General features: G+C 39.7%; 2 protein-coding genes across 5 annotated transcripts; one reads left to right on the top strand and one right to left on the bottom strand.

The window, feature by feature from the left end:
• Nucleotides 1-3225: 3225 nt before the first annotated feature.
• On the top strand, nt 3226-26347 carry ift74 (intraflagellar transport 74). Its single transcript, XM_057327638.1, has 20 exons — nt 3226-3329; nt 3593-3698; nt 3806-3938; nt 4042-4090; nt 4171-4269; nt 8989-9049; nt 9186-9245; nt 9333-9394; nt 12136-12274; nt 12582-12644; nt 13081-13224; nt 13958-13998; nt 18972-19051; nt 19221-19274; nt 19346-19443; nt 19514-19640; nt 23364-23527; nt 23756-23881; nt 25814-25874; nt 25964-26347. Exons 2-20 carry the CDS (start codon nt 3594-3596, stop codon nt 26077-26079), a joined length of 1782 nt encoding a protein of 593 aa, XP_057183621.1. The 5' UTR covers nt 3226-3329; nt 3593; the 3' UTR covers nt 26080-26347.
• LOC130550219 (leucine-rich repeat-containing protein 19-like) lies at nt 9280-23481 on the bottom strand. Of its 4 annotated transcripts, none has more exons than XM_057327640.1 (5): nt 20130-23481; nt 11060-11154; nt 10509-10878; nt 10264-10431; nt 9280-10119 (listed from the first exon to the last, which is right to left on the bottom strand). In XM_057327640.1, exons 2-5 carry the CDS (start codon nt 11123-11125, stop codon nt 9755-9757), a joined length of 969 nt encoding a protein of 322 aa, XP_057183623.1. In that variant the 5' UTR covers nt 11126-11154; nt 20130-23481; the 3' UTR covers nt 9280-9754. The 4 variants fall into 4 exon arrangements, with proteins under 4 accessions (XP_057183623.1, XP_057183625.1, XP_057183626.1 ...); XM_057327642.1 differs by having other exon boundaries at nt 10509-10694; XM_057327643.1 differs by lacking the exon at nt 10509-10878.
• Nucleotides 26348-27576: the final 1229 nt, after the last annotated feature.

The following is a 27576-nucleotide window of genomic DNA, read 5'->3' as shown; positions in this document are numbered from 1 at the left end:
ATCACTGCTAGTGCATTCAATGCACAATGAGTTTTGTTTGTCTTGTTTTATTAGGAAATATAACCATGGTAGGTCAGTCTTGCAGTGTTAAAAACTGCAATAGCAATACGCAGAGTCGTTCAGGAAAATTCCCTGGTTCTATAACTTGATTTCTCCATATATCAAACAAATCAAGTAATGGTACATTTCAAAACAACAATAGCAGTGGACTTTGATCCTCCCAAGATGGCAGCACCACTGCAACATAGGGCATCACATTCTCTATAAGAGCAATCAGAACTGTAGCCAGAAATAAGTGTTAAACCGATAGAATGCAAATAACTATTACAGTTTTTCTCAGTCGCTTTGGTACATTTCTCGAATCATCCTAGACATTTGCAAAACAGTAAGTGCATTTCTCAAAACAATTCGTACAAACAGCAAAACACCATGGATTACCTGCAAAAGCCAGTCTCTTGCTCAAAATCCTTAGTTCATCTCTCAAAAATAAATATCTGTCAATGAACATGTCAGTGCCTTGAGAATGACAAGTCCTTGTGTATGGATAAGACTGTTATATTGACAACATGACTAAGCAATTTGACTGTGTACTCTGGAGGGATGTTCTGATTTAAACTATGGCTAAAGTTTTGATGACAATTATTTAAAATTGTAGGTTACACCTTAATGTATGTGGGCGTTTGATTGCAAGAGACTGGACATGATTCACATTTACGCTTTTACTGTTTGTACTGTAATTTATTGACAGACCATGTCATTGCGATACAGAAAGGAAAAGACACTGCATAGCACAAAGAAAGAAAAAAAAAGGTTGAAATGTGAACATGGGACAATCTCCTTAGGGAAAAGTGCTGTAGGAATTACAGTGCAGTTTTCCTACAGCTCCTGATGTTCCTGTCTTTTGGGCCACAATTTCTCATCCACATCATAACGAATATCTTCTCTTGCGATGCTGCGTGGAAAGAATCTTTTAGAGTGTCTTATCCAACCTCTGCTGTGATGTCATCATACGCTGCATCCATGGCAGCCAGAAGGGTCATCGGTGTATGTGGCTGGCGATCATATACTTTCCATCTCCATGCTGAGAAAAATTCCTCAACGGGGTTAAGGAATGGAGAGTAGGGTGAGAGTAACTCCATCAGCATCCTGTTGTGAGACGCAAACCATTGCCTTGACATTATGACAACTTGTTCAACCATTTTGCATGTAAAGACTTACGCTATGAACAAATGGCTAGATGTTTAGAGGGGTAAGACAATTGCACAGAGAACTATATGATACATTTTGAGCAACATGACAATAGCAACTGATAATGTAGGAAAAAGCAGAGAATTGTACATAATCATTTGCATGGATGTACCAAAGCATTTGCAACTTGTTCAAAGAAATGAGAAACTGCTTTTTTGATGTGAACAAGTGACAATTATGTGAGGATTTAACAGGTACTTTTGAGAATTTCAATTCCGATCTGAGAAATGTACCAAAGTGACTGAGAAAAACTGTAAAAGCAAATAACGAGTCATGCTCTTACCTGGACAACTTAAATTTACTAAACCAACAGTTTATATAAATATTCATACAATAGTATTTCAGGAAGAAAAATGTGCAAAATCCCACAAACTATGGCACCAACAGCTACACTTAAATATACATTCTGCATTGAATCACAGTCAATTAACCTATTACCTCACAGTTTAATAACTGCCCATTAATTATGTTCTTAAAGATGAACATAATACACAAAGGCTATGTTGTTTCATTGTTTGTGAACTTTATAATTATTGTAAGGGATTATAACTAATATTACATACGCTACCCAATTTAGGATGTTATGGAGAGAAAACAAATCTTAAAAATACTAACAGATAAACAGGTCAAAATCAATCATCACATTAGGAGAGGGCCTTCTTAAACAAAAATTAAACAACTCGCATAATAACATGCAAAACACTAAAACAAACGGCATTAAAATGTTCCTTTCACTCACGGTCAAATCCTTATCACAACAGTCAGACGAAGCATTAGCAATCCTCCCAATTACAAACCAAACCAGGAAATAGACGTTCAAACAATGCCTTTTAAATCCGTCTAAAGCCCGCCTTCCGCTTTACAACAAATCATCATCAGAGAAGAGCTTTCCAGCCAATAAGCTTTCAGTGTCTGTGTAGTGCGTCATCAAACCTGCTTGCTGCCTTCACGTGCTCTCGGAAATTCGATAATTGCCACTTCCACCCGCAAATAATTTTTGAAACTGATCTCTTTTCGTGTTAGCAGATACTTTTAATGTTATAATGCTACTAAATCATCAGTAACATTAATGTTTTAATGTTATATATAATGTTACTAAATTTAAGGCTTAAGCTAATTAAGCCTTGTCTGTGAAAGAAATCAGAAAGAGTTTTATTGCCAAGTATGTTTGCACATACAAGGAATTTGTTTTGGTGACAGGAGCATCCAGTACACAGAAACAGCAACAACAGTACACAGAGACCATAACATAATAGAATACAGTACACAATGATTTAAATAAGGGCCTATGGGTATAAAAAAATAACAAATACAATACAATAAACATAAGATAAAGATATAGAGAGTGGGGCCAGTGTGATGTGCACAGCCGCGTTAATTTCGCTGTGTGTCTGCATTAATGCCTGATAACAGCCAAACCAAATGCCCCTCGTGGACGCTAATATACTGTATAATGATGAAGCGTTCGAGACAAGGTCAGAGGAGCTGACATTGACTGGAACGCATTGAAGTGGATAAGAGCAATCACACGTCACGTTCGCATGTTATAAATAAATAATTAGATGAAATATGTAATGTAAGGTATAAAACGAATAAGTTATATAAAGAAAATTTTGTATATAAGCACTTTCATTTAATTCTAAATTACAACACAAGTTGACCAATGGCATGTTGTCACTGCAAGGGAGTAAAAAAGACTTTGTAGACATTTAAAGAGCAAAAGAGTTCTGATCTTAAAATAAATGTAAAACGTCATGTCCAAAGATTTCAGACATAACACCAACAACATTCTTTCAAATATGTTTCTCTGTGTTCATCGGAACAAAGTAATTTATACAGGTATGAAATTACATGAGCGTGAGTAAATGATGGCAGATTTTTCATTTTTGGATGAACTATCATCCCTTTAACATTTGTACAATAGGTAATGTGACTTTCATTGCAGCCAGCAGAGGGCAGTACCTACGAGAGGTCGCAAAAACGTCTCACGGTTGCTAAGCAACACAGAGCAGAAGTGTTTGGTTTGCATGCTGACGGAGCTAACCAATCTTTTGAAATAATAATATTGACGCTGTTTACAGGTAAAGTGAAGTTATCATTTATTGTCTAACGCTTTCTGGTAACATGTCTGTCGGTTTTACAGACTTGTGCTTGAAAACAAAAGCGAAAGAACAGAAAACAACCGAACCGTTATGTTGCTAAGTCGCTGCTAGCCAGTCAACGATCATTCGTGTCATGTTGTCGTTCTTGTTTTCTTCAAGGTTTTATAAGGATTATTCGTTTATCGTGTCTGGTTTGTTAAACATCATCCTAACCCATACAATATCTGCTCGGTTCATGTCAGGATGACGAGTCAGAGACCCGTAAGCCGCGGGTCGTTTGGACCGATTTCTGGAAGACCACCAACAGGAGTCCGACCCCCAGAGACCGCCGTCAGAGTGGGCACAGCGGTGAGAAATGTCATGATCTGATAACTGTTCTTCTGTGCTCTAGACATCATATTGTGCACGACTATACCACAACCTGTTTGAAATGAACAGGTTTGATTGTTTGACAGATGGTACCGGGCACCGGGAGACCAGGAACCAGAAGTGGACCCCTGGCTGCTGGTGTTCTTTCTTCCCAGATTAAAGTAGCTGATCGTCCTGTTACGCAGCAGGGTCTCAGCGGTATGAAAACAGGAATGAAAGGTTTGTTTTATGTCCTTCATCCACAGACTGGATCTCCCTATATCTGAATTTTACAATCTTGCGAGGTCTGCATACTTACTGTTTTTGTTATTCTCTCTTAAAGGACCTCAGAGACAAATCTTGGATAAATCATATTACCTTGGGTTACTACGGTAAAGACTTCACTCACTACAGATTATAAATCTCAGTATCTATTCAGATGTTTCAGACCCTTTTTATTTGTTTCTCTCAGGAGTAAAGTAAATGAGTTGTCAACCGAATCCAGCAAATTACAGAAAGACATTGACACCTTCAATCAGGAGAATTCGGTCTATCTTTCTTATGAAAAAAGGTAAACTGTTTTTACACAACAAACACAGAGGTCACATTTTCATGAAGTCAATAAAATCTCCTTATGTAGGTATTTTAAGGCTGCAAATCCACCAGAAATGCAAGTTCAGATATTTAAATTAGCACGTATTTATTACTATGGATATAAAAACTTGCCGTCCTTTCACTGACTGTACATTTCTATGATGATAACAGAGCTGATGACTTTTGTTAGAAGTACAGTCTAAGTATAGACGGTTTCACAACAACATAAACGTTATGTGGCCTAAACTTAAAGGAGTAGTTCACCTTCCAAATGAAAATTATGTCATTTACACTCCGTTTCATCATTTCAAACCTGTATGAGTTTCTTTCTTCTGCAGAACACAAAAGAAGATATTTTGAAAAATGTTGGTAACATAACAGCACAGCCCCCCATTCACTTCTATTGTATGTAGGGCTGTCACGATTATGGAATTTGACTGATGATTAATTGTCTAATAAATCAACTCAACTCAACTTTATTTATATAGCGCTTTTACAATTTTCATTGTTACAAAGCAGCTGTACATGAGACATATTGACTGTAAGCAAAATAATTAAAGTTGTACGTGCAAAAACAAGAAAAGGTTGAAAACACAGAAGACAGACATACCCACATACAAAACACTCCACACACACAATATGCACACGTACTAACACACATAGACATAGAGACACACACACACACACGTACGTACACAGACAAGTACGCACACACACACACACACGCTCAGTGAGAGCACACATTTAGGATAAAGGAGAGAGAAGCACAGGTCAAATATAACAGACTATAAATTCCTATATGCAATATTAATTAAGTAAAACTTTAAAATTCTAAAGCAGCCCCCCCGGTCAGGCAGATAGTGCAAAAACAGTATGCAAACGGTGGCGAGGAACCCAAAACTCTAATCGAGAAAAAAAACCTCAGGAGAACCCAGGCCCAACCAGGGGATTCCAGTTCCCCTCTGGCAAAAGCTGCTGCCTCTGCACAAGCTCCAGAGAACTTGCACAACAAGGCTAAATAAAATAAATAAACTTAATAATAAAATAAATTATAGTTTAAGATTATCATTAATAATCTAATAGCATTTGAAGTTTTGTGGTGAAGACATGTCAAGAGACCGCGTCCTTCTTTATCCAGCTCTATCATCTCAGCTCTTGTCAGGTCCCCACTTCCCATTCTCCGCTCTACCATCAGGTCAGGCCATGAACTGCATCCTGCTCGCTGTGGTAACCTTGGAACAATGAGACAAGACTGGCTGAGAGTAGAGTACTGTTCTGTACTCTTTGATGCAACAAGTACATCAGTTGTGTTTTTGGTTCCGGTTGATCTAACTAATGCAGCCTAAACCCTCTGAAGATTTACACTGGGTTCCAAATTATTATGCAAATGATATCTTTCTCTGGTTTTCCTAATTTGTCGATGCAAATGACAGTCAGTATAATTTTCAAGTAATCAACAGTTAGGGTACATTTGGAATTTTATTGAACAAACCTCCCACTGACAACAGTATTTATTTAAAAAATGAAAAACTCAAAATGCACTGTTCCAAATTATTATGCACAACAGAGTTTGAAAACATTTCATAGGTTGTAAAAAACTGAAAATGGTCATTTGTTGAATTTGCAGCATTAGGAGGTCATATTTACTGAAATCAAAAGCTATTTCAATCAAAAACATCCTAACAGGGCAAGTTACATGTTAACATAGGACCCCTTCTTTGATATCACCTTCACAATTCTTGCATCCATTGAACTTGTGAGTTTTTGGATAGTTTCTGATTGAATTTCTTTGCAGGATGTCAGAATAGCCTCCCAGAGCTGCTGTTTTGATGCTAACTGCCTCCCACCATCATAGATCTTTCGCTTGAGGATGCTCCAAAGGTTCTCAATAGGGTTGAGGTCAGGGGAGGATGGTGGCCACACCATGAGTTTCTCTCCTTTTATGCCCATAGCAGCCAATGACACAGAGGTATTCTTTGCAGCATGAGATGGTGCATTGTCATGCATGAAGATGATTTTGCTACGGAAGGCATGGTTCTTCTTTTTGTACCATGGAAGAAAGTGCTCAGTCAGAAACTCTACATACCTTGCAGAGTTCATTTTCACACCTTCAGGGACCCTAAAGGGGCCCACCAGCTGTCTCCCCATGATTCCAGCCCAAAACATGACTCCGCCACCTCCTTGCTGACGTCGCAGCGTTGTTGGGACATGGTGGCCATCCACCAACCATCCACTACTCCATCCATCTGGACCATCCAGGGTTGCACGGCACTCATCAGTAAACAAGACTGTTTGAAAATTAGTCTTCATGTATGTGTGGGCCCACTGCAACCGTTTCTGCTTGTGAGCATTGGTTAGGGGTGGCCGAATAGTAGGTTTATGCACAACTGCAAGCATCTGGAGGATCCTACACCTTGAGGTTTTCGGGACTCCCGAGGCACCAGCAGCTTCAAATACCTGTTTGCTGCTTTGCAATGGCATTTTTGCAGCTGCTCTCTTAATCCGATGAATTTGTCTGGAAGAAACCTTCCTCATTCTGCCTTTATCTGCACGAACCCTTCTGTGCTCTGAATCAGCCACAAATCTCTTCACAGTACGATGATCTCGCTTAAGTTTTCGTGAAATATCTAATGTTTTCATACCTTGTCCAAGACATTGCACTATTTGACGCTTTTCGGCAGCAGACAGATCCTTTTTCTTTCCCATATTGCTTGAAACCTGTGGCCTGCTTAATAATGTGGAACGTCCTTCTTAAGTAGTTTTCCTTTAATTGGGCTCACCTGGCAAACTACTTATCACAGGTGTCTGAGATTGATTTCAGTGATCCAAAGAGCACTGAGACACAATACCATCCATAAGTTTAATTGAACAATATAAAATTAAATGTTTACGACACTTAAATCCAATTTGCATAATAATTTGGAACGCAGTGTAAGTATGAGAAGAGTAGTATGCAAGATTAAAAAGATGCGTCTTTAGTCTAGATTTAAACTGACAGAGTGTGTCTGCCTCCCGGACAGTGCAGGGAAGACTATTCCAAAGTTTAGGCGCTAGATAGGAAAAGGATCTACCACCTGCACTTGATTTTGAAATTCTAGGTATTACCAACTGACAGGACGCCTGAGAGCGTAATGCACGTGAAGGACTGTAATACAAAAGGAGTTCATTCAAGTACTGAGGAGCTAAACCATGTAGGGCTTTATAGGTAATAAGCAAGATTTTAAAGTTAATGCGATGCTTTATAGGTAACCAGTGCAAGGTTGACAGAACCGGGCTAATATGTTCATACTTTTAAAAATCATTGCGATTATGACGATTAATTGTCTGTTTTTGAGCTTTGACATTTAATTGTCATACATTTTTGATTCAGCGATTGAAACGACCATATTGTTCTGAATACAAGACTATGTTTCTTTCTTGGAAATACATAGGAAAATATTGGGTCATCATACTTAAGGTTTAGGCTTTTACCTGTCAATAATACAACCGCCAAATACTTGTAAATTGATGAGGAGTGAATTGAAGCCACCATTAAAATGCTATCAGTCATAGAAAAGCTTCTAGTCTGTTTTTTTCTCACCTGCAAGACTACAATAAAATTTTACTTGTACGTTAATGAAATTTTGGTAGATTGGTTTTCACACTGAGATTTGCTTAAATAATATTAAATTGTACTGCAGGTAATTTGTATGGTATATGCTTTAGTTTTTTTTTAAGTGATTGTGTTGTGGTGGTACATTTTACAAGTATTACCATGCTTTAGTTACAATATATACACTAAAATAATGCAATATGCAGATGCACTACAGCTCCCCCTAGTGTCTTCTATAGAGATGTGCAATAATTGTGATGATCTGAAACCATCGCGATGACGTCAAACAATCGCGATGAGACGATTATTTAATAATCGTGACAGCCCTAATGGACACAAAACCAATGCAAGTGTTCAGTTAACAACATTTTTCAAAATGTGTTCTGTTGTGTTTTGTGGAAGAAAGAAACTCATACAGGTTTGAAATGACAAGAGGGTGAGTAAATGATGACAGAATTTTCATTTCGAAGGTGAACTACTCCTTTAACTTCCGGTAGACCTCCGCAAAGAATCGATAACTGTTGCGTAATTTTTATTTAATACAATTAATATACAATATAATATTAATATACATATGAATATAAATTAAATGTAAAATAAATTGTTATATTATAACCAAACACAGACTGGAAGTTAACTTTGGGCCGGGTGCATGCGTCCAATGAAACCGTCTGTAGACCACTTTGCAAGATGCAAAATTGGTCCAGAAGCACTTCCAGTGGAATTATTATTTAGTTTTTTTCTTACATATGTAATCTTAAAGTTAAGAAATATTTGATTCAGTTATAAATGTTCTGTTGGTTGTATTTTGTTTAAACGTTTGTGAAGTCTTGGATAAACGTTGCTTACGTTTTACGAAGTGGTCTATAGGTTTAAAGTCTGTTTATTGGTGTCCTAACAGATTTACAGACGTACTTAAACACAGAAACCATTTACAGTACATATATTTTAATTGTAAATTTAATGTATTAAGCGTATGCCTGTTTTTATGAATTGGCTTGTTTAATATACATCAAACTTATGTTCAATATATATGAGAGTCCTTGATGGTTCAGTGCAAGGTTTTATTTCATTCTTAACCATGTCTGATTGTCATTTGAACAGAGCAGAAGGACTAGCCGGAGAAATTAAAGATCTTCAGGGACAACTGGCAGATTACAACATGGTACACATGTACACAAATAAATGTGTGTTTTTAAAAGACGGCCGATGTCTTATGTTCAGAATTAATGAATCTAAGAAAATCATGAGCGGCAGCTTTTCATAATTTTTTATGTATTTATTATTTGTCACATAACCAGCTGGTTGACAAGCTGAACACAAACACTGAAATGGATGAAGTGCTCAATGACATCATCGTGGTGAGAGCACATTATTTGAAAACATATAACATTTGATATCTCTTATTCTTGTATTTTTGCTCATTGTTTTTTTGTTGGTGTTTTTAGCTGAAAGCTCAGAATGACCGAGAGGCTGAAGGTATGGACGTCATTTTCACTGAGAGAAGACAGTAAGTGCCATTGTTTTGTCATGAGTTAACCTTTTTGGATGCTTCAGTGTTGTGTAGTTCCTGTTAAATGGGTCATCAGCTGATGTTTTTAAATCTTCTGATCAAAAAAAGACAAGAGGAAAACTGTTCTAGTGTACCAATGCAAGCATGCCAGAGCTCATCTGTAGCTAACCACTTTTCAACCCATTTAAATACTTTTTTTTTAAATACTGGGTTTAGACCTGGGACAAAAATATTGTATGCATTACAGATGAAGAATGTGAAATTTTGCTTCATTTTCTTTTTTCTTTTTTACTTTGTTGTTGGTTTGATCAGGCAAAAGCTCACAGTGTTACCAGATCATTTTTCCACATGTTCATTTCATTCCAGCATTTGGTTATCGTGTGTCTCGATGTAGCCGTCCTCTATAAAGCCGTCGTCATCCTCCAAAGGCTGCAAGCTCAGCCCGTGCTCCGTGCTCTCATCCAGCTCCTGTATGCTCGTTTCCGTCTGTTCTGTGTCCAGACTGAAGTTGGAATAGCGTCCGGTGTTGAGGACGTTAGGCTCTGCATCCTCACAGAGTCTCTGATGGCGATAATTGAAGAGAAGTTTGTACCAAGACGGTGACTTGACAGCACATACGATCAGCATTGAAGTGCTAAGGGTTATAACTAGCACCCCAAGCAGAAACTTCCAACTGTTGGTTCCCGTCGACAGCCCAGCAGTGCCACCACTCACAGTGAACTCTGAGAAGAGAAATACATGAGCGTTAGCTGTTTTCTAGAGACCCAGTCCCACTGACATATTGTATCTGCTGGAAGCACACTAGAAGGATCTGTCTTATTTTGTTTGTGGGGTCACGTTCAGTGAAGCTACAGAATGCACGTTACCTTCGCGAGACCCGTTAACATGAATGCTGTTTGTAGGCAGTGCTGTCAGTGTTGATGCGCGTTTGATTGTTTTCGCTTTAGATGTGGACTGAATCGAGCACAAGGATTCTTCATCCAGGACTGTTTTACCAGCCAGGGTCTCTGGGGTGTCACAAGTTACTTGTCTGCCTGCACAACAAGGACCATACGTGCATTACAAACCTGTCTATATAGAAATATATGTATATAGACATTTCTGTTCTCACCTATTGCTACACCAGAGTCATTCAGATGTTTGATGAGAGTCGTGAGGGGGCACGAACAGTTCCATGGGTTGTCCTCCAAAACCAAAGTCTTTAGTTTAGGAAGTGCTTTAAAGATGTCATCGGGAAGAGAATGCAGTCTGTTTTCCCTCAGATTAAGAATCTCCAGGTTCACAAGGCTGTCAAAAGCTGTCGAAGGCAATATCTCTATGAGGTTGTAAGAAAGATCGAGCACCTTCAGCCTGGTATACCTCTTTAAAGCCTTTATATCCCAGATAGACATCACAATTGAGTTATTGCTCAGCAGAAATTCTGTGAGCTCGGTAGATTGGTTGGTAGGAATGTTTGGCAGAGATACGTTGTTCGTATTCACCTGAACACAAATGTGACATCAGAACATCTTACATGAAAATGATGGTCTCTGTTTGGTTTTAGAGGAAACACATGCACTGTACCTACCACTGACAATAGTTTCAGTCTATGATGTGCTTATGCGAGATTCTAACACACTCGCTTTGAAATAGAAAACATGGAAATGAAGATGAAAAACTCACCAGCTGTGCGTTCAGCCCTGAGGTCAGAAACACAGCCGCTATCCACAGCTGTCCGCTGGCCATCATCTGTTACCTGTGCCAGTAACTTCAGCGTTCTGTCCATAAGAGAAAAGAGAATTCTCACTAGATGTCTGTGTCGCGAGCTGTTGTCATGAGAATTACACAAGAGGGTCTTTGTGTCAGCATGCTGTCGTCCCGTGTCTCACTGCTTGTATTCGCTGCTCTCTCTCTCTCTCTTTTAAAGCCTGTTATCTAGCATCGCACACAAAGCAGATCATGGTCTGCGCCGGCTAACTTGAAGCACAAAGTCTGCCAGTGTTCTTCAAAGCATGTTTCCCTGCCCTAACACTTAACGCTGATCCTTTCCTGGAGTGCAAGTTATGATTCCTAATTATTTATGGCTTTACTCTTAGGGATAATCGTTACATTTAGGAGTACAGCTGTTAGCTAAGAACCGTGATCATTAAAGAGTAAATGATTTTATTTATTGAGTTTAAACGGTAAGCTTGTAGAGAACATATACATTAAACCTATTAAACAGCGATGATGACCATTATTTTATTTGATCTGTTTTCTATGTAAAACATACTTGTCATAAATAGATTTGAAAGTTAGAGTGACTTACTCCTGAGCTGGTGTGTATTGTTGAGAAACAGAATGTGAGACGGACCTTTGCTCTGTGTAATAAAGACTGGCTAAAGATTGACATCAAATCATTTCACTTGAGATGGAAAACTGTCACTTCAGTGGACTTCAGATACCTCTCTATGTTCACCACTCCTCTTATTTACAGTTTTAAGCAATTGAAAAAGGTTTGCATTTGGCCATATTTAATACAATTCAGGCATCAAATTTGAATTTCTTAAAACTCTCAACAATGGCTTTTTTAATAAACCTCTTATATTTATTTATTCTGCGTGGGGTACAGCATGACATTTTATAACTGTAATGACATTGAGTCAAAGTCAGTGATGTAATATCAGAGCTGTGCGTTACAGGGATTTTACTACGGTTAAAATCAATGTAACACAGCCTCAATGATGCAGTATACACTAATAGTTCTCTCTGTTTGTTAGAAAAGAGGATTTGATCCGAGCTGTGGAGGAACACATCGTCCAGGAAAAGCAAGCAGCAGAAGACATTATTCAAAAGATGTCTGCTGATAAACAAGCAAAGTATTCTGAGATGAAAGGCACCAATGAAGAGCTAATGCAGGTTAGATATCTCACTTCACACCGTAAATACTCAGATTAACTGATTATATCGGTATACAGAAAAATCGTAATATATTTGATGCTGAACCCAAATTCAAGAATAGATCAGCACTGGCTTAAAGTCAAAAGAAGTCTTTGTGTGAGGAACAGAATCAAGTTTTGGTCAAAAAAAACTTTTTGCATTAAATTTGGCACCAATAGTCCAGGTTCTGATATCACAAGAGTTTTGTCATAGGGTTAGTTCACCCAAAAATGAAAACTATCTGTTTAATTATGTGTTAAATGACTGACACGTCATCTGGATCCAGGAGCTGGATGCTCTTCAAGAGGAACTAGATGCTCTCATTAGCAGGAAGGAGACTTTTGAGACGGTACATGGACACACACACACATTTCTCCATCTTTCCTCTCATACACACACTCAGAAGCATACATCATCAGTCAGATGGTTCTTACGTGAATGACATGTTGCTGTGTTTTATTATGGTTATATGTACTTTATGTTCTCAGTTGTGGAAGCTTCACGTTCTTTGCACAGCATATTTTTAGTAGCATATTCTAAACAAGTCACTTTGGTACTAAAACATTGCTTGGATACATAAGACTTGTAATGCCTGAGGATGTGGATTTACTGGTCAAATGTTCATAATATTGTTCAGATATGCATAAATGTAAAAGGATGATTTGTGTTCCTATTGGATATGCCTGTGGAAGACGTTCTGATGTAGAACAGCTCAGTGTTCGTGCATGCGTGCGTAGATAGTAAACCAGACGTGCGTGTGTGTGTGTGGGTATGGGTGAGTGCAGGAGCTACTTCACTCGCAGGTCAAACAGGAAGCGGTCATGCTGCATGAGAAGCTGTTCGAGCTGGAGAGCCGTAAAGAAGCCATGCTGGCTGAAGACAGGACCATGGGCTCTCCTCAGGAGGAGAGGGAGCGACTCTTTAAACAGGTCTCTTGTATATGACCGTACATACTGGTATAAGATTGATTATGTTCAGATCATTTTATCATGATTTAAAGAGTACATAACATGAGATCATGAAAATTACATTTCATGCAGTGTGTAATGTTGCCGTGTTTGAAAGTAAGCAGTCTGTCACATTGTAAATCCGAAGGTGAATGAATAACAAAGTTATTGGCTTGGAAAAAAGGGAGTCGACTCTGAATCATGCAAACGAATCGTCACTAGTCCAATTCGCGAACTGATGCAGATTTACGTCGCTACATATAGTCCCCGCCTACGTTTTGCTAGGACTGCCCGCGAAAACTTCACTCTTCTCCCCCAAACACTGTAGCTCGTGAGCCTCATTCGCAGTAGACCAATCACAGCAGACTATACTATCTGACCAATCTCATTAGACTAGGCTAGCAGAAAGGAGGGGATTAAACAGATGAATCGCAGAACGAATCATTTGAGAGTCAGTCAAGAAGTAAGGTAAGAATAACTACCTGTTACTACGAAATAATAGTGTTTTTACACCTTCTATGTACATAAACTTGTTGTTGGACACTCCATAAACCAAAGTAGGACCTTAAAAATCCCTAGTTATGTACACTTTTAGAGTAGTTCGCTTCGAAATTGCCCTTATTGACTTTCCATAGTAAGAATAAAAATGACTAAAGTGAATGAGGGCAAATTTTGAAGTGAACTATTCTACATTTCTCTCGTGTTCTTGTTTTAGGTAAAAGAAAACAACCAGGAAATCGCCAGCATGGAACGACAGTATGTATTTTATTTGAATGAGCTGAAATTTCATTTTACTGTAGGTTCCAGTCATTTCTGCTCATCATTTCAGATATTTTTTGGGAAACTGGATAGAATCATACGCCGGCCATACCATTAGGGTTTGCATTATGAATGCACGTACAGAAATACTTAAGAGAAACACACCTCTGCCTACAGATTCCTCTGTCAGCTTTCATTAAACATATACCCAAAATAAATTTCTTCTATATAGAGACATGAAACAACAATTCCTGTTTACATTGACGGCCATCCTGATATAGGCAGTATACACCTGATCAGTAGGGCACACCCTCAAAAGTAGACAGAATAGTGACCGGGGCCCGTATGTATAAAACTTCTCAAAAATGCTCTTAAGAGTAGTCTTAAACTTTGACTTGAGTGTCAAAAAATTCTTAGTAAAGATTCTTAAGTTCTGACTTAAGTGTTGTAAATTAAGGACAACAATGATTTAAACACAAAATGGCCACCCTTGATCTCTGAATCAGCCAGTAGGGAGCCTGCATGGGTGAAGTCAGAGCAGCATGGCACCATTTATTCATGACTGAATTAAGACATTACTTAATTAATAAATTAATATTTATATTCTTTTTTTAAATTAATTTATGTATACAGCTGCAATCCATAACTCAGTGGTTCCCAAACTGGGGTACGTGAACAAAATCCTGAAATCTGCTGTTTACTTAATTATAACGCACCTGACAATCAAGGCATGTTTTTCTCACAAGCTGAATATAAAGACGTGCTCCCTCTAGTGTACACACAGCAAAAAAGTAGTCACGTAGTGCCATAAAAGGTCAAATTCATGACATCCAATCAAAAAATATGCGTCCACTCATGCGTAAGCGCACGTCTTTACGTACCGCATGTGACTTCGCACAAAAATTACTGACAGACTTCTGGATGGCTTTGCATGCAAAGTATCCTGCCTTAGCCGATCGCGCTTTGAAAACATTACTGCCCTTCTCCACAACGTATCTTTGCGAGAGTGGGTTTTCAGCACTTGCCCACATAAAGAACAAATGACACAGACTCTGCATAGAGAATGATTTGAGTCTCAGACTTTCTCCGATACAACCAAACATCACAGAGTTATGCAAGTCATTTCAAGCACATCCATCTCATTAAGCAGTGAGTCATTTATTTATATATGAGTCATATATCATTTATTGTTTGATAAAAGAAAATGACATGTATTTAAAATGCAAATAAAAAAAGTTTGAGACCACAATTGTTACTGCAAGAAAGGGGGTACGCAGAATGATGTTAAATCCCTGGGGGGTACGCCATTGTAAAAGTTTGGGAACCACTGCCATAACTTATTTGGGTAAAATAAACCAAAATGTAGTTATTGGGCAAGTACAGAAAAATCAGTGTTTAAAACTGTCTGCCTACCTTCCCCTGATTTACAACGGTAAGCTTATAATAGTAATTGGTTGACTTCAACCCATATGTAGATAAATACCCAAAGCTACCTGCAATTTTATATTTCAAACAGAGATGGCGACAGTGATGCAAAAGTTACATTTACATTTAGTCATTTAGCAGACGCTTTTATCCAAAGCGACTTACAGATGAGGGAAACAATGAAAGCAATTGGAACAACATAAGGACAACAAAAAGCATCAGTGCAATAAAAGAAAATTGGTCTCATATAGCCTATCACAGTGTACAGAGCGAAGGTTTTTTTTTTTTAAAGAGTAGAAAAGAGATAGAAGTCAGAACTGATCGGTCAGGTGCTGACGGAAGAGATGTGTTTTCAGACGGTTCTTAAAGATGGCTACAGAATCTGCTGATCTGCAGGTCATTCCATAAATGGGGAACCGATCCCGAGAAGGTACGTGAGAGAGATTTTTTACCTTTTTGGGATGGCACCACAAGACGTGGTTCATTTGCAGAGCGTAGGGATCTGGCGGGTATATAAGTCTGCATTAGCGAGTGAAGGTAAGGGGGCGCCAAATCAGTGGTGGTCTTGTAGGCCAGGAGCAGAGTCTTGAATTTGATGCGAGCGACTATAGAGAGCCAATGTAACTTAGTGAAGAGAGGAGTGACGTGCGCTCTCTTCGGTTCATTGAAGACCACTCTTGCCGTCGCATTCTGGATCATCTGTAGAGGTTTGGTTGTGCAAGCTGGAAATCCAGCCAGTAGCGCATTGCAGTAGTCCAGTCTGGACAGAACAAGAACCTGGACTAGGACTTGCGTAGCATGCTGGGATAGGAAAGGTGTCATTTTCCTGATATTGTAGAGGATGAATCTACAGGACCGGTTGGTGCTGGCAACATGATCAGTGAAGTTAAGCCGATCGTCGATCACCACTCCCAGGTTTCTGGCTGTTCTGGAAGATGTGATGGTTGATGAGCCCAGTTGAATGGAGAAGTTGTGATGACTCTTTGTGTCGGCCGGGATTACAAGCAGTTCTGTTTTAGCAAGGTTCAGCTGCAAGTGATGGTTGTTCATCCAGAGCGAGATGTCGGCTAGGCATGCTGAAACACGTGCAGAAACAGTCAGATCGTCAGGCTGAAATGACAGGTGGAGTTGTGTATCATCCGCATAGCAGTGATAGGAAAAGACATGTTTCCAACTGACAGAGCCTAGGGATGTCATGTACTGTATATAGAAAATAGCAACAGACCAAGCACTGAGCCCTGAGATGTTGGGACTCAGAGACCTCTCCTCTCCAGGATACTCTAAATGACCTGCCTGTGCGGTAAGACCTGAACCATTGTAGCACCACTCCAGAGACACCCATAGCCTTGAGGGTCGACAGGAGTATGTGGTGGTTAACAGTGTCAAAGGCAGCAGACAGATCCAGTAGGATAAGTACAGATGAGTTAGAGGCAGCTCTTGCCAGTCTCAGGGCTTCAATGACTGAGAGCAGCGCAGTCTCAGTGGAATGACCGCTCTTGAAACCTGACTGGTTGCTGTCCAAGAGAAAGCTGTTAGAGCTAACAGCTGAGAGCTGTTTACATACCACCCATTCAAGAGTTTTAGCCATGAAGGGTAGGAGTGATACCGGTCTGTAGTTCTCTAACAGTGCAGGATTAAGAGTGGGTTTCTTCAGTAGCAGGGTAATACGGGCCTCTTTGAAAACTGTGGGAAATGTACCAGTGGAGAGAGACGAGTTGATAATGTGGGTCAGAGCGGGAGCAACCGATGGAGAGATGGCCTGGAGGAAATGAGTGGGGATGGGATCTAGCGGGCAGGTAGTTGGGTGGTTAGAAGACATGACCTTGGAGACATCATTTTGAGATAGGAGAGAGAAAGAGGGGTACGAGCATGTGTCTGGGTTTTGGGCATGAACAAGAGACGACGGCACAGGGAAATGACTGCTGATGGTGGTCATTTTCTTTACGAAGGAAGACGCAAAATCATCAGCTGTTAAGTCGGATGGAGGTGAGGGGGCAGGCGGGCAAAGAAGAGCAGAGAAGGTTTTAAAGAGAGTACGAGAGTCAGGCGAGTCTTTAATTTTAGCGTGGTAGTACTGGGTTTTTGCAGAGGAGACATCAGCAGAGAAAGAAGAGAGGAGAGACTGATAGGGGTCAGCGGGTACTTTAGATTTGCGCCACCTTCTCTCAGCAGACCTGAGCGTGGCGCGATGTTCACAGAGAACATCAGATAACCAGGGGGCAGAAGGGGATGCACGAGATGGCCTAGATGTTAGAGGGCATAGGTTGTCTAAGCAGGAGGTTAGTGTGGAGCAAAGAGTGTCGGTGGCACTGTTAGTATCCAAGAGAGAGAGCTGTTCAGAGGGAGGGAGCATGTCGGAGACCGCAGAGGATAAGCGGGAGGGAGAAAGTGTGATCGTAGGTTGCGCCAGAATGTGACCAGTGGGATTAGCTTTATATAAAGAAAAAGCTAAAGCTGCAAATCCTTTTTTTATATATTGTGATATTATTTCATGAACTCCCTGTCATCATATCATTCCAACACATTGTATTTTTTGTTGTAAAGTCCATGTCTCTGCCATCTCTTTAGTGTATGGTTACCCCATGTGGTTGATAAGCGCAATTGTCTGATACGTGTGTCATAAATACTGTCGCAAAGTTTCCCCGTTGTCAGCTCAATACACGTGAATTTGTTTACAAAGCTGATGTAACCGGCGTACGTGCATAACTGGTCTGAACTACGGAATCTGCACATTTTTACCACAAAACGTTTATTGTGGTTTGGTAGTCTTCGTTTACATGCATTACACAAATTCGTGATGAGAAACAACATGCTAGCTATCGACACCACGGCAACAAAATATTGAGTGTAAGAAAAATGTACATATAACACTTACAAATCCAGTAGCAGGACCGCTAGCGCCACCGAGTGTAAGCCCGTCCGATATTGTTTCGTGATCGGGCTAGTGTCCGATCACTCTCTCTCTTTCTTTTCTTCGCTTCCTCTGACAAAACCCTCTTTGGTTTTTTTTGCAGGCTCTGCCATGGTGGTGGTTTGGAGACTTGCGTTGAACTAGATGGTCTTGTCTTATTGTTAGATGTTGGCTAACTTCACCCAGGCTATGAGTAAAACGTGACGTATGCTATAAAGCAGGTGATGGGTGGGGCTTGTGTACCTACCCACACACCAAAGTTACAAGTGTGATTCCAGCCGATAGAGGGCTGCTTAGGTAGAAGCGGCCGTAAATTTCGTCCAGTTAAGAGTTGTCCTACCACTAAAATCATTTTAGAGAGATTATTTTAAGGTCGAAAAATGGCTTGTTGTTGCTTTAAATCTTTTAGGAGCTGAGACCTAGTCTTCTGAACCTGTCATTCTTAAAATTTTTACATTTGTAAGTAAAATTTGACTCTGAGTGGCTTTATACATACGGGCCCTGATCTACTGTTGTGGACATGAAACCGTTATACTGAAAGTCATCCATATTCAAACAGAGAATTGTATTTTGCACGTGTATTGTATTGTGAAGGGAGAGAGACACATGAGAAAAGAGTCTTGTTTTTATTCAGATTAACAGATGTGCGGGACAAAATCAGCAGTCTCACTGAAGAGTTGCGACAACTCGATGCTAACATGGAGGAACATCAAGGTGCTGCTTTTACAGAATGAGCAAATACAAACAGTGATTTGTTGTTGTTGTTTTTGGCTGTATAAGAAAACAACCTTTTTTTCTCAAGGCTTCTTCATAGTGTGACTACTTGTATACACTGACTTTGATGAACTTACGATGGTATAGAAATCTCTTCCCATGTGCACAGGTGAACGAACACAAAAGTACAGAGAGCTTCAGAAGAGAGAGGAAGAAATAGACTGTGAGTCTCCGTGGCCTTCACACTAACACTGTATGTTTTGATCAGTGTGATGATCATGTGTGTTCCTACAGCGTATCTCAACACATTTGAAGAGAACACGTCTCTGGAGCTGCAGCACATCAGAGACGCTCAGAGCAGAATCGTGGCTTTACTGGAGCACTCTAGCAGGGTAAAACTCCTAGAGTTAGGAATGTTTACATCATCAGATTTCAGTGTGACATGAGTGTGTTCCTCCTCAGAACATCAATCGCATGCAGCAGCTGTCTGCAGTCACCGCACAAGAGCTGAAGTCCATGCAGGAGGACCTGAGCTTTAAAGAGACAGAGATGCAGAAGTCTCAGAGCACAGCTAAAGGCCTTTCCTCAGGTTACTCTCTCTCTCTCTCTCTCTCTCTCTCTCTCTCTCTCTCGCTCTTTTCATACAGAGATCTTAGAAAACACACCAATAATGTAAGTAAGAGAAAGCCCAAACAGCTTACACTAAATATGAGATAAATATATATTGTTGAATGAAAACAAGGCAAATTGTTTAGGCTTGATTGGTGCACATTTACAGAGGCTCAATACAAGTTATAAGGATTTAACGAATGAAAACTGAGCCAGTATTTTTTCAACTGTAATTGCAATACCAAAGGCACTGGATATTACAGTCCAGTGAGGACATTCTTCAGTAATATGATGTACTAAAATGAGTTCAAAGGTGTTTTATCATTTACATTTTTTAACCATTTGAGTACAAGCTCATGCAGAGCAAAAGAAAAACCCGCAGGGCTCTTGATAACATTTGAGAGGAGTGGCAGCAGCCCTGAAAGAAATAGTTCACTTTAAAATGAAAATATCATGATAATTCACTCACCCATATGTCATACAAGCTGTCCGTGTCTTTATTTCTTCTGTGGAAAACAAATTCAGGCTTTTGAGGAAAGCTTTCCAGGGTTCTTCTCCATATAATAGACTTTAGCGGGGGGCTGTTGGTTAAGGTCCAAATTTCTGTTTCATCGCAGCTTCAAAAGGTTCTAAACGACATCAGCTGATGAATAAGGGTGTTGTCTAGCCAAACCATTAGTCATTTACTACAAAAACTAAAAAATCATATACTTTTGAAGCATAAAGAAACGGCTTGCACTGCACTGAATTTTGACATAATTTTGTGTTGATACTGTATGTCCGTTTACTTGCTTGAAGTTTAAACACCGTGTTGCAGGGGCGCAGATGGCATTTTTAACTGGGGGAGACCAAGCTGTCAGCAAATCATTTCAACTCAACTTTATAGTGGCTTCAGTAAATTTACCTCAGTCAACTTTTACAGTTCATTCGGTTAGATGATAATGTTATGCCAGGAGCCTAAAAATTAGTCTTGCAAGTCCAGATAAAACATTATTTCCTGGCGATAAATTGTTTGACCTATCCTTACATTGTTTTTGTGTAAATTCGCTATTTGCTTCTGTCCACTCACCTAATTGCATAGTCATGCTCTCCGCGTTTTGCTGTTTGCTAAGTGCAAAAGACTAGCTATACAAATAAATAACAAAACTAATCTGCCACATCTGGGAAAAGTCAACAGGCATAGGACACTTACATTGTTTGGTTTTTGAAATAAAAAACGAGGCGATTGTTTTTTGTCTCTTCATTGCCTTTGTGTGGCAGTTATGCAGTCCATTTCTTTCAGTCCATAAAAATCACCAGCTCAGTCATCGATAATGGCATTTGATCACTATGGTTACCGCTACTACATGCACAATTGAGGCAGCTAACAGCTCTTCGTAGGCCCCCGGGGGCGGGGTCAGAAGTCGTAGCAGGATGAGATCTGTTTGGTTACTGACATTCTTACAAATATCTTGAAAATGATGACCGATTCAGATTTTGTGTCTTTTCCACGCGCATATTCATTATTTTAAATGTAGACGCACGGCAGGCGCGCACAAATAGGGGGTGACGTGATCACTATGCGCACATTTTTCTAGGCGTGTCAGCGCCGTATCGAGATGGAAATAGTTCAACTTTTCGGAGTGCCGCGCGCGCACTGCTGGTCATTGGAAGCAGGGCCGGCCCAGCCTCTGTTGGTGCCCTAGGCAAGATTTTAGATTGCGCCCCTACTATACAAAATAAATAAATAAAAATGTCTGAAAAATAACTTTTTTTATTATTATTATAAATTATTATTATTATTATTTATTAACTTTTTTTCACTTTTTATTTTTTTTATAACATATTTATTTTAATATAACATGTATTGTGATTAACATAAATCGGAAGTAAATAAATAACAACTACAAAAGATTTGTAATAAAAATGTTTCTAATTACTAATAACGCTGAAAATAAAACTTTCTCAATAATACTGTAGTTGAAAGTTAGAGCTCATAAAACGATTATTTGATTATTATTTAGATAAAGGTCAGTGAGAATCATTTTGTAAATCTCTGCGCAAATGCTGTAGGGACACACATAAAAGCTTATTGTATTGTTTTGGATTTTCTTAAATAAATGGCATGGCCTAGTCACTGTGCCAGTAAACACTTTTTGCAGTTCACTTTGTTGAAAGCAGTCAAAAACAGCACGCAGTGTCAGTGTTACCAGTAAAATGGTTCTAAATAAGCAAGCTGCTCCGAGTGGGATTCAAACTTAAAACAGGCAATGAGTCCAGAATGGGAAGCAGGTGCTCTTACCACAAGGCCACAGTCTAACAGAATTTATGAAGGCATTTCTTGAAGTCGCGGATTGAAGTTTACCTGCACAGATCACACTAGCTGGTCTCCGTTACACATGCATAATTAATGCGTTAAGATTATCAATCATAGTTAATCATAATTGCGTCATGATGCAAGAAGCTGTTCACATGTCGCGTTTTTGCGCTCTCGTCTGGCGCCCCTCTGGTCATTTTGCGCCCTAGGAAACTGCCTATGCCACGGGCCGGCTCGCGTTTTCCACACGGTTTTAGACGCGAAATGTGAATCGGGCCTTAATCTTCCTCACTGTTAGTCTCATTCTTTCTCTTGATCTGTCCTCTCACTGTCATTTACTTTCTCTCTCAATGTATTTATTTGTTAAGTGTTTTTCCTTCCTTTAAGAAACTCCTCAACATTCTTCTTTCATGTGCAAACATTGTCTTATCTCTTCAGTGCCGGTGAAAAAGGCAGCACAGAACTTCCTGTCAGTCGCTCATTGTTCGTCTGTTTGTTGGTTTTCTGTTATTTCACTTTTAGACCTGACAAAAATACACTGACTGTGTGTTTGTGTTACACAACATGAATAAATACACAGTTCTCTGTATGCTGCTCATGGCTAAATATTTGCATTCATCCAAACCAAAGCATCAGTGTGTGTGTGTACATGCGTGTGTGTGTGTGTGTGTGTGTGTGTGTGTGAGAGAAAGACCCTGGAGAAGGAAGTGGTCCAGAATGCTCAGAAGTTGCTGACGGGGCTTTTTAACTGCTACACGCGCACACACACGCGCACACACACACGCACACACACACACACACACACACACACACACACACTCTCTCTCTCTCTCTCTCTCTCTCTCTCTCTCTCTCTCTCCAAACACTGATCTGGGCATACTGCCTATCAGGGGGAAGCCTCCCTCTTTCACTTCCTTCCTGTTCTGCTTCCTCCTCCTCCAAAGAAAAAGGCCATACGCCCCATCACATGGTTGTGCAGGTCTCTACACGCATTAAATCTTGATGCTTCAGTGGTTTTATCCAGATAGAAAGCAAAACTATTTCAGCTTTTTTGTGTCAGAATGCAAGCATACTGTACATACATCATGCCAGCAGAGGTTTTTCAACTCAGTTAAACTAAGCTGATGTGACCCTCAGATGTGATCTCTGTAGTGTTTGCTGTACCGCACACACACACACATTACCAAAAATGACCCAGAAGGAAACAAACCGCTGGATGTTTCATTAATGCATTTTTATTGGCCGTCAGCATTACACCTGGTTTAAGAACAATATTAATATCAAGTCAAATGTGTGTTTGTAGTGACACCTGTAGGATAAACAGTTGCTCACACAATCCAATCGAAGCAGCTGCGGACAGGTTTGTGGACGGGTGTTAATGTGTTTCTGGTGTGTTTGTGCACATAGAGAGTGAGCGTTTACAGCTGGACCTGCTGAAAGTCGAGCAGCTGGAAGGAAAAGTCACGACGGAGCTTCAGACTCATACAGATCAACTTACATTAATGACCCATGAGCTGAACACGTACAGAGATCTCGATGCACTCAAAGCTGCTGGGGAGGACAGAAAGAAGGTAACAAACCCACTGTTTCATTTAACAATGAGTATGTTTAGAGTTTGCCCAAATACACATAACATGTTCAGTGAAAATGATTGTTGACACATCCGCTGTCAGTGTTTTGAACTAGCCAAGGCTGTGATTTTAGTTGACAGCTAAAAGGGTGTTTCTGTGACATGAGACGGTTCTTTCTGTAAGTGTTTGTGATGTCATCATCTGTTGTGGTTCTGGTTTTTCTTTTAGAGGCTGCAGGGCGACCGAGCTGTGCTCACTCAGATGAAGAACACATTTAAGAAGACAATACACAAAAAGAATGAAGAGTTTGAGTCTCTTAAGAGTCACTTACAAGAGCATGAGACCCATGTCGAGGTGAGAGAGACACATTTATTTTCAGACATACTGAACACTGCTGCTTCTGTCTCAGTAGCTGTGCCACTCTGTAGGTTAACGGTCAATAATTATCTCTATCAGAGGAAATGCTCCTTTTTACAACGCCACATTTAGGGTTTGCTTAAACCAAACTATCTGAACCGTGCCCGAGCACGTCTGCTTTGAGTAGTCAGACCCTCTGAACTGTGTCCGGGTCTGCTTGCAGACAGTGTGACAGCAAACCATGCCAAAGCGCAGACCTGAGCAGTGTTGGGCAGTAACGCGTTAATGTAGTTTGATTATTTTTTGGTAACGGAGTAATTTAACGCGTTATAATTCCTAAAATAGTAATTAGATTATAGTTCCAAGCCCAGGTAAATATACGTTACAGCTGCGTTACATCGTTGCATCGTTTTATCATTTAAATTGTAAAAAGCGAAATAGCTTTTTCAAAGTCTGGATGCCTTGCCTGTCGCACCCGCGACATCATCAAACTGAAACGCGCCTGCGCGGAGAGTACTACCAAAGTCACTCCATGGAAAGCCTGCCACCTTAAGCTAAAAACTCGTAATGGCCGATGCTATCGCCGCGCGGAACGCAGGCAAGGAGACTTGACACCGGATATGATTGGCTGAGCTGCCTCTCGTGATCCATATTAGCCTTTATGCTCCAATTGTAAGTATTACAGACCCATACATCTCCCTCTCACAAGACAATCTTTGGTACTACCAGCGAAAACAAACTCAGCATGGAGAGAGAAACGTATGCGTTTTGTAGCTGGAAATACAGTGACGTCACCGGGCACGGAGAGCAATGAATCAACTTCTACTGTCGAGTGCCAGGCTGCTATTAGCAACATGTTATGTTTTGTCAGACTAGTTTTTGCTGCTCTAACTGTGTTATATTTGTTAAATGACGAAGAAATCATCATAGAAATATGCAGAAGCACTAGTTAAGATATACAAGTTATAAGAAACTAAGGAGAGACTTTTTACATTATGGAGTATGCAGGTTTAGAAATACTAGTTAACATATGAAAAAATGTTTTAAGTTAAAATGTCACAGAGTTTAATTATTATTATTTATGACAGGCTTTAGTATGGAATAAGCAGAAAGAATGTATTAAAAGAATTAAAGACGAGATAGAGTAGAGTAAAAGGCTAAAGAGGTTATTTTGTGTTTTTGAGGGGTGGGGGGTAGTAATGTAACGAGTAATGTAACGAATTACTTTTGAAATAAAGTCATCAGACCAGTAACTTGATTACTTTTAAAAGGAGTAATCAGTAATTTAATTACATTTCCAGAGTAACTTGCCCAACACTGGACCTGAGTCATGTGACTGTTTAAGTTCCTACTTCAACTTTATAGCTGTCACCGTAAAAAACCTTCTGACACGTGCAGCCGCTGTGTGTCACTGCAAATATTAAGTGTGTTCGACTTCATGTGTTCATTAGATCATGTACAGTTAAAAGTCTCCCCATTCCACTTTCTCAGAAAGTTTTTTAGACCGTACAGTTTATGGCTCTTCTAACATGCAGCTTGACATGCCTAAATATCCCCTTTAAAAAAAGCATTGCCAGATATATTTATTTTACATTTATTCATTTTACAGACATTTTATCCAAAGCAAATGAGAGAGCATTTAGTGCACGTTGAGGCTGGCAGCTCATTCCACCAGAGAGAAACCTTGTTGTGATGGAGAAACTAGGCGCCGCTCATTTGTTGATTGTAGATGAAGAAAATCTGCTAAATTCGTCAATGTAAACCTATATCTAGAACATGCTTGCTTAAAAAAATCACAAGAAATAAAAACAGACACAATAGTTTTGCCATGAAAGTGTGACATCATCATGGATGTACACAGTGTCTCCATGTCCTCACATGTTTTAGTGTTGTGTAGGTGTACCTCACATGTGTACGTTTATTTTTCAGCTGACTAACATGGAGAGAAAGTGGCAACATTACGAACAGAACAACTACGTGATGAAAGAATGTATCCTTTTTCCTACGTATCATTTACTCATTAAAACCGAATATTGTATAATATTGATGTCTCTGAAGATCCCTAACTCTGTACTCCAGTCATCGCCTCAAAGGGCATAGAGACCGATTACCGACCAGTGGTGAAGAACGTCAACAAACAGCTGACAGACTACAATAAGATACTGACAGATAGCCTGCAGGGCACTAGAAACTGATTCTCATACTCGCCAATGCTTCTGACATTTTAACTGCGATAAATGTAGCATATTTTGATTCGCATTAATTCCTAACAAGTGTTCATCTGAACCCTTTTATGGTCTCCGTGCTGGCTCTGAGCCGGTTCTGGGTGTGGGCTCTTAGAGAGGAAATTCACTGATGAATGACCTCTCACAGCTTAAAGAACCTCTTTCATTATGTCCTCTGGCATCTTCAGTTGAGCTGTTAAACACTAATGCACAGAAGTTTCATTAAAACTTACTAGAAATCAAATCTTTGTGTGAGCAATTTCACTTTATTTCAACAGCTGCTGAGTAAGTTATTTCTCTCACACACATGTATGTACACAGGATGAAAGGCAAACGTCTGTCAAAACAACCGTTCCTTAAGCTGTGCCTCTCTACAGTCAAAGGTCTGTGAGAACATTTTTCCTACGGTGCTCGGGGAGTGTCAATGGACCGATATCATCATCATCATTCCGAATTCATTCATGACCGATCACACATGTCATTAACCAGTCAACTGCTTTCCTGTAGCTCAGTGGTTAGAGTAGCAGCGGCAAGGTCATGTGTTGGATCCCAGGCATTTCACATACTCTGATACAAATGTATAGTATAATGCAATGTAACTTGCTTTGGATAAAAGCGTCTGCCAAATGCGTAACGTAGATGCGTTGCCTGCATATTGAAGCTGTCCACACATTAATAAGTTAAGCAAGACTCTGTTGTGTTACATAATGTACCTAACATAATGAAGCGTGATGTTTTTATTATCTTAGAATGAGCTATTTCTATCTACACATATCTACGTTATCTCATTCAGCAAAGAAGCGAAAACGCGGTGACATCTTAGTTCTGTGCAGTCACTAGTGCTTCGAAAGGGAAGGGTGGAGTGAGCCGTTGGTTGCAATTTCTCAACCTCACCACTACATACCACTAAAATCACCACATTGCTCTTTCAAATACTGTCTGGGGAAAAACTAAACAAATCTACTCATCTGCCCAAATGATCTGATCTGTCAAGTGTAAATGCACAGACGTTTGATGACTTTCCATATAGACTGAACAGGAAATGACGTGGAGGCGAAGAATCACCCGACGCAAAGTGCATTAAAATCCTTTAATGCACGGCTAGCCGTGGATTATCCCGCTTATACCATGGTCATTTGCCAAGTTAAAGCTTTTATTGATGTTTACAGTGTCATTTTAGATCAAACAGGTGAAAATGAGGGTTATTTTGTCAGTTAATTTTAATGTAATCAAACTGACTGGAGCTACCCGTGCGTTAAAGGCTTTTAATGCACACCTTCCAGCCAATCAGAATCCAGTATTCAAACAGACCATGGTATAAATTGCTTTGTTAGAAAGAGTATGTTTATCATGTTTTTTCTTTTGTGTATGTTCTTATTCCTTTTTGATTCATTTATTCATTACTGCTGAACTCAATCATTCTCAGACATGTTTGGAAACTCTTTTACCAACTCTTATGTACGTTCA

This window comes from Triplophysa rosa, unplaced genomic scaffold, assembly GCF_024868665.1.
Source record: "Triplophysa rosa unplaced genomic scaffold, Trosa_1v2 scaffold256_ERROPOS441858+, whole genome shotgun sequence".
Lineage (NCBI taxonomy): Eukaryota > Metazoa > Chordata > Actinopteri > Cypriniformes > Nemacheilidae > Triplophysa > Triplophysa rosa.
This window is presented reverse-complemented; position numbering and strand designations above follow the sequence as displayed.

Excerpts from the sequence above, each read along its gene's own strand:
- LOC130550219 (XM_057327640.1), bottom strand. The coding sequence starts at position 11,125 with ATGATGGCCAGCGGACAGCTGTGGATAGCGGCTGTGTTTCTGACCTCA. Across the intron at positions 10,879-11,059 it reads CAGGGCTGAACGCACAGCTG|GTGAATACGAACAACGTATC; the intron begins GTGAGTTTTTCA and ends ATTTGTGTTCAG. Across the intron at positions 10,432-10,508 it reads TGACTCTGGTGTAGCAATAG|GCAGACAAGTAACTTGTGAC; the intron begins GTGAGAACAGAA and ends CTTGTTGTGCAG.
- ift74 (XM_057327638.1), top strand. The coding sequence starts at position 3,594 with ATGACGAGTCAGAGACCCGTAAGCCGCGGGTCGTTTGGACCGATTTCT. Across the intron at positions 4,091-4,170 it reads TATTACCTTGGGTTACTACG|GAGTAAAGTAAATGAGTTGT; the intron begins GTAAAGACTTCA and ends TGTTTCTCTCAG. Across the intron at positions 13,225-13,957 it reads GGGAGCGACTCTTTAAACAG|GTAAAAGAAAACAACCAGGA; the intron begins GTCTCTTGTATA and ends TTCTTGTTTTAG.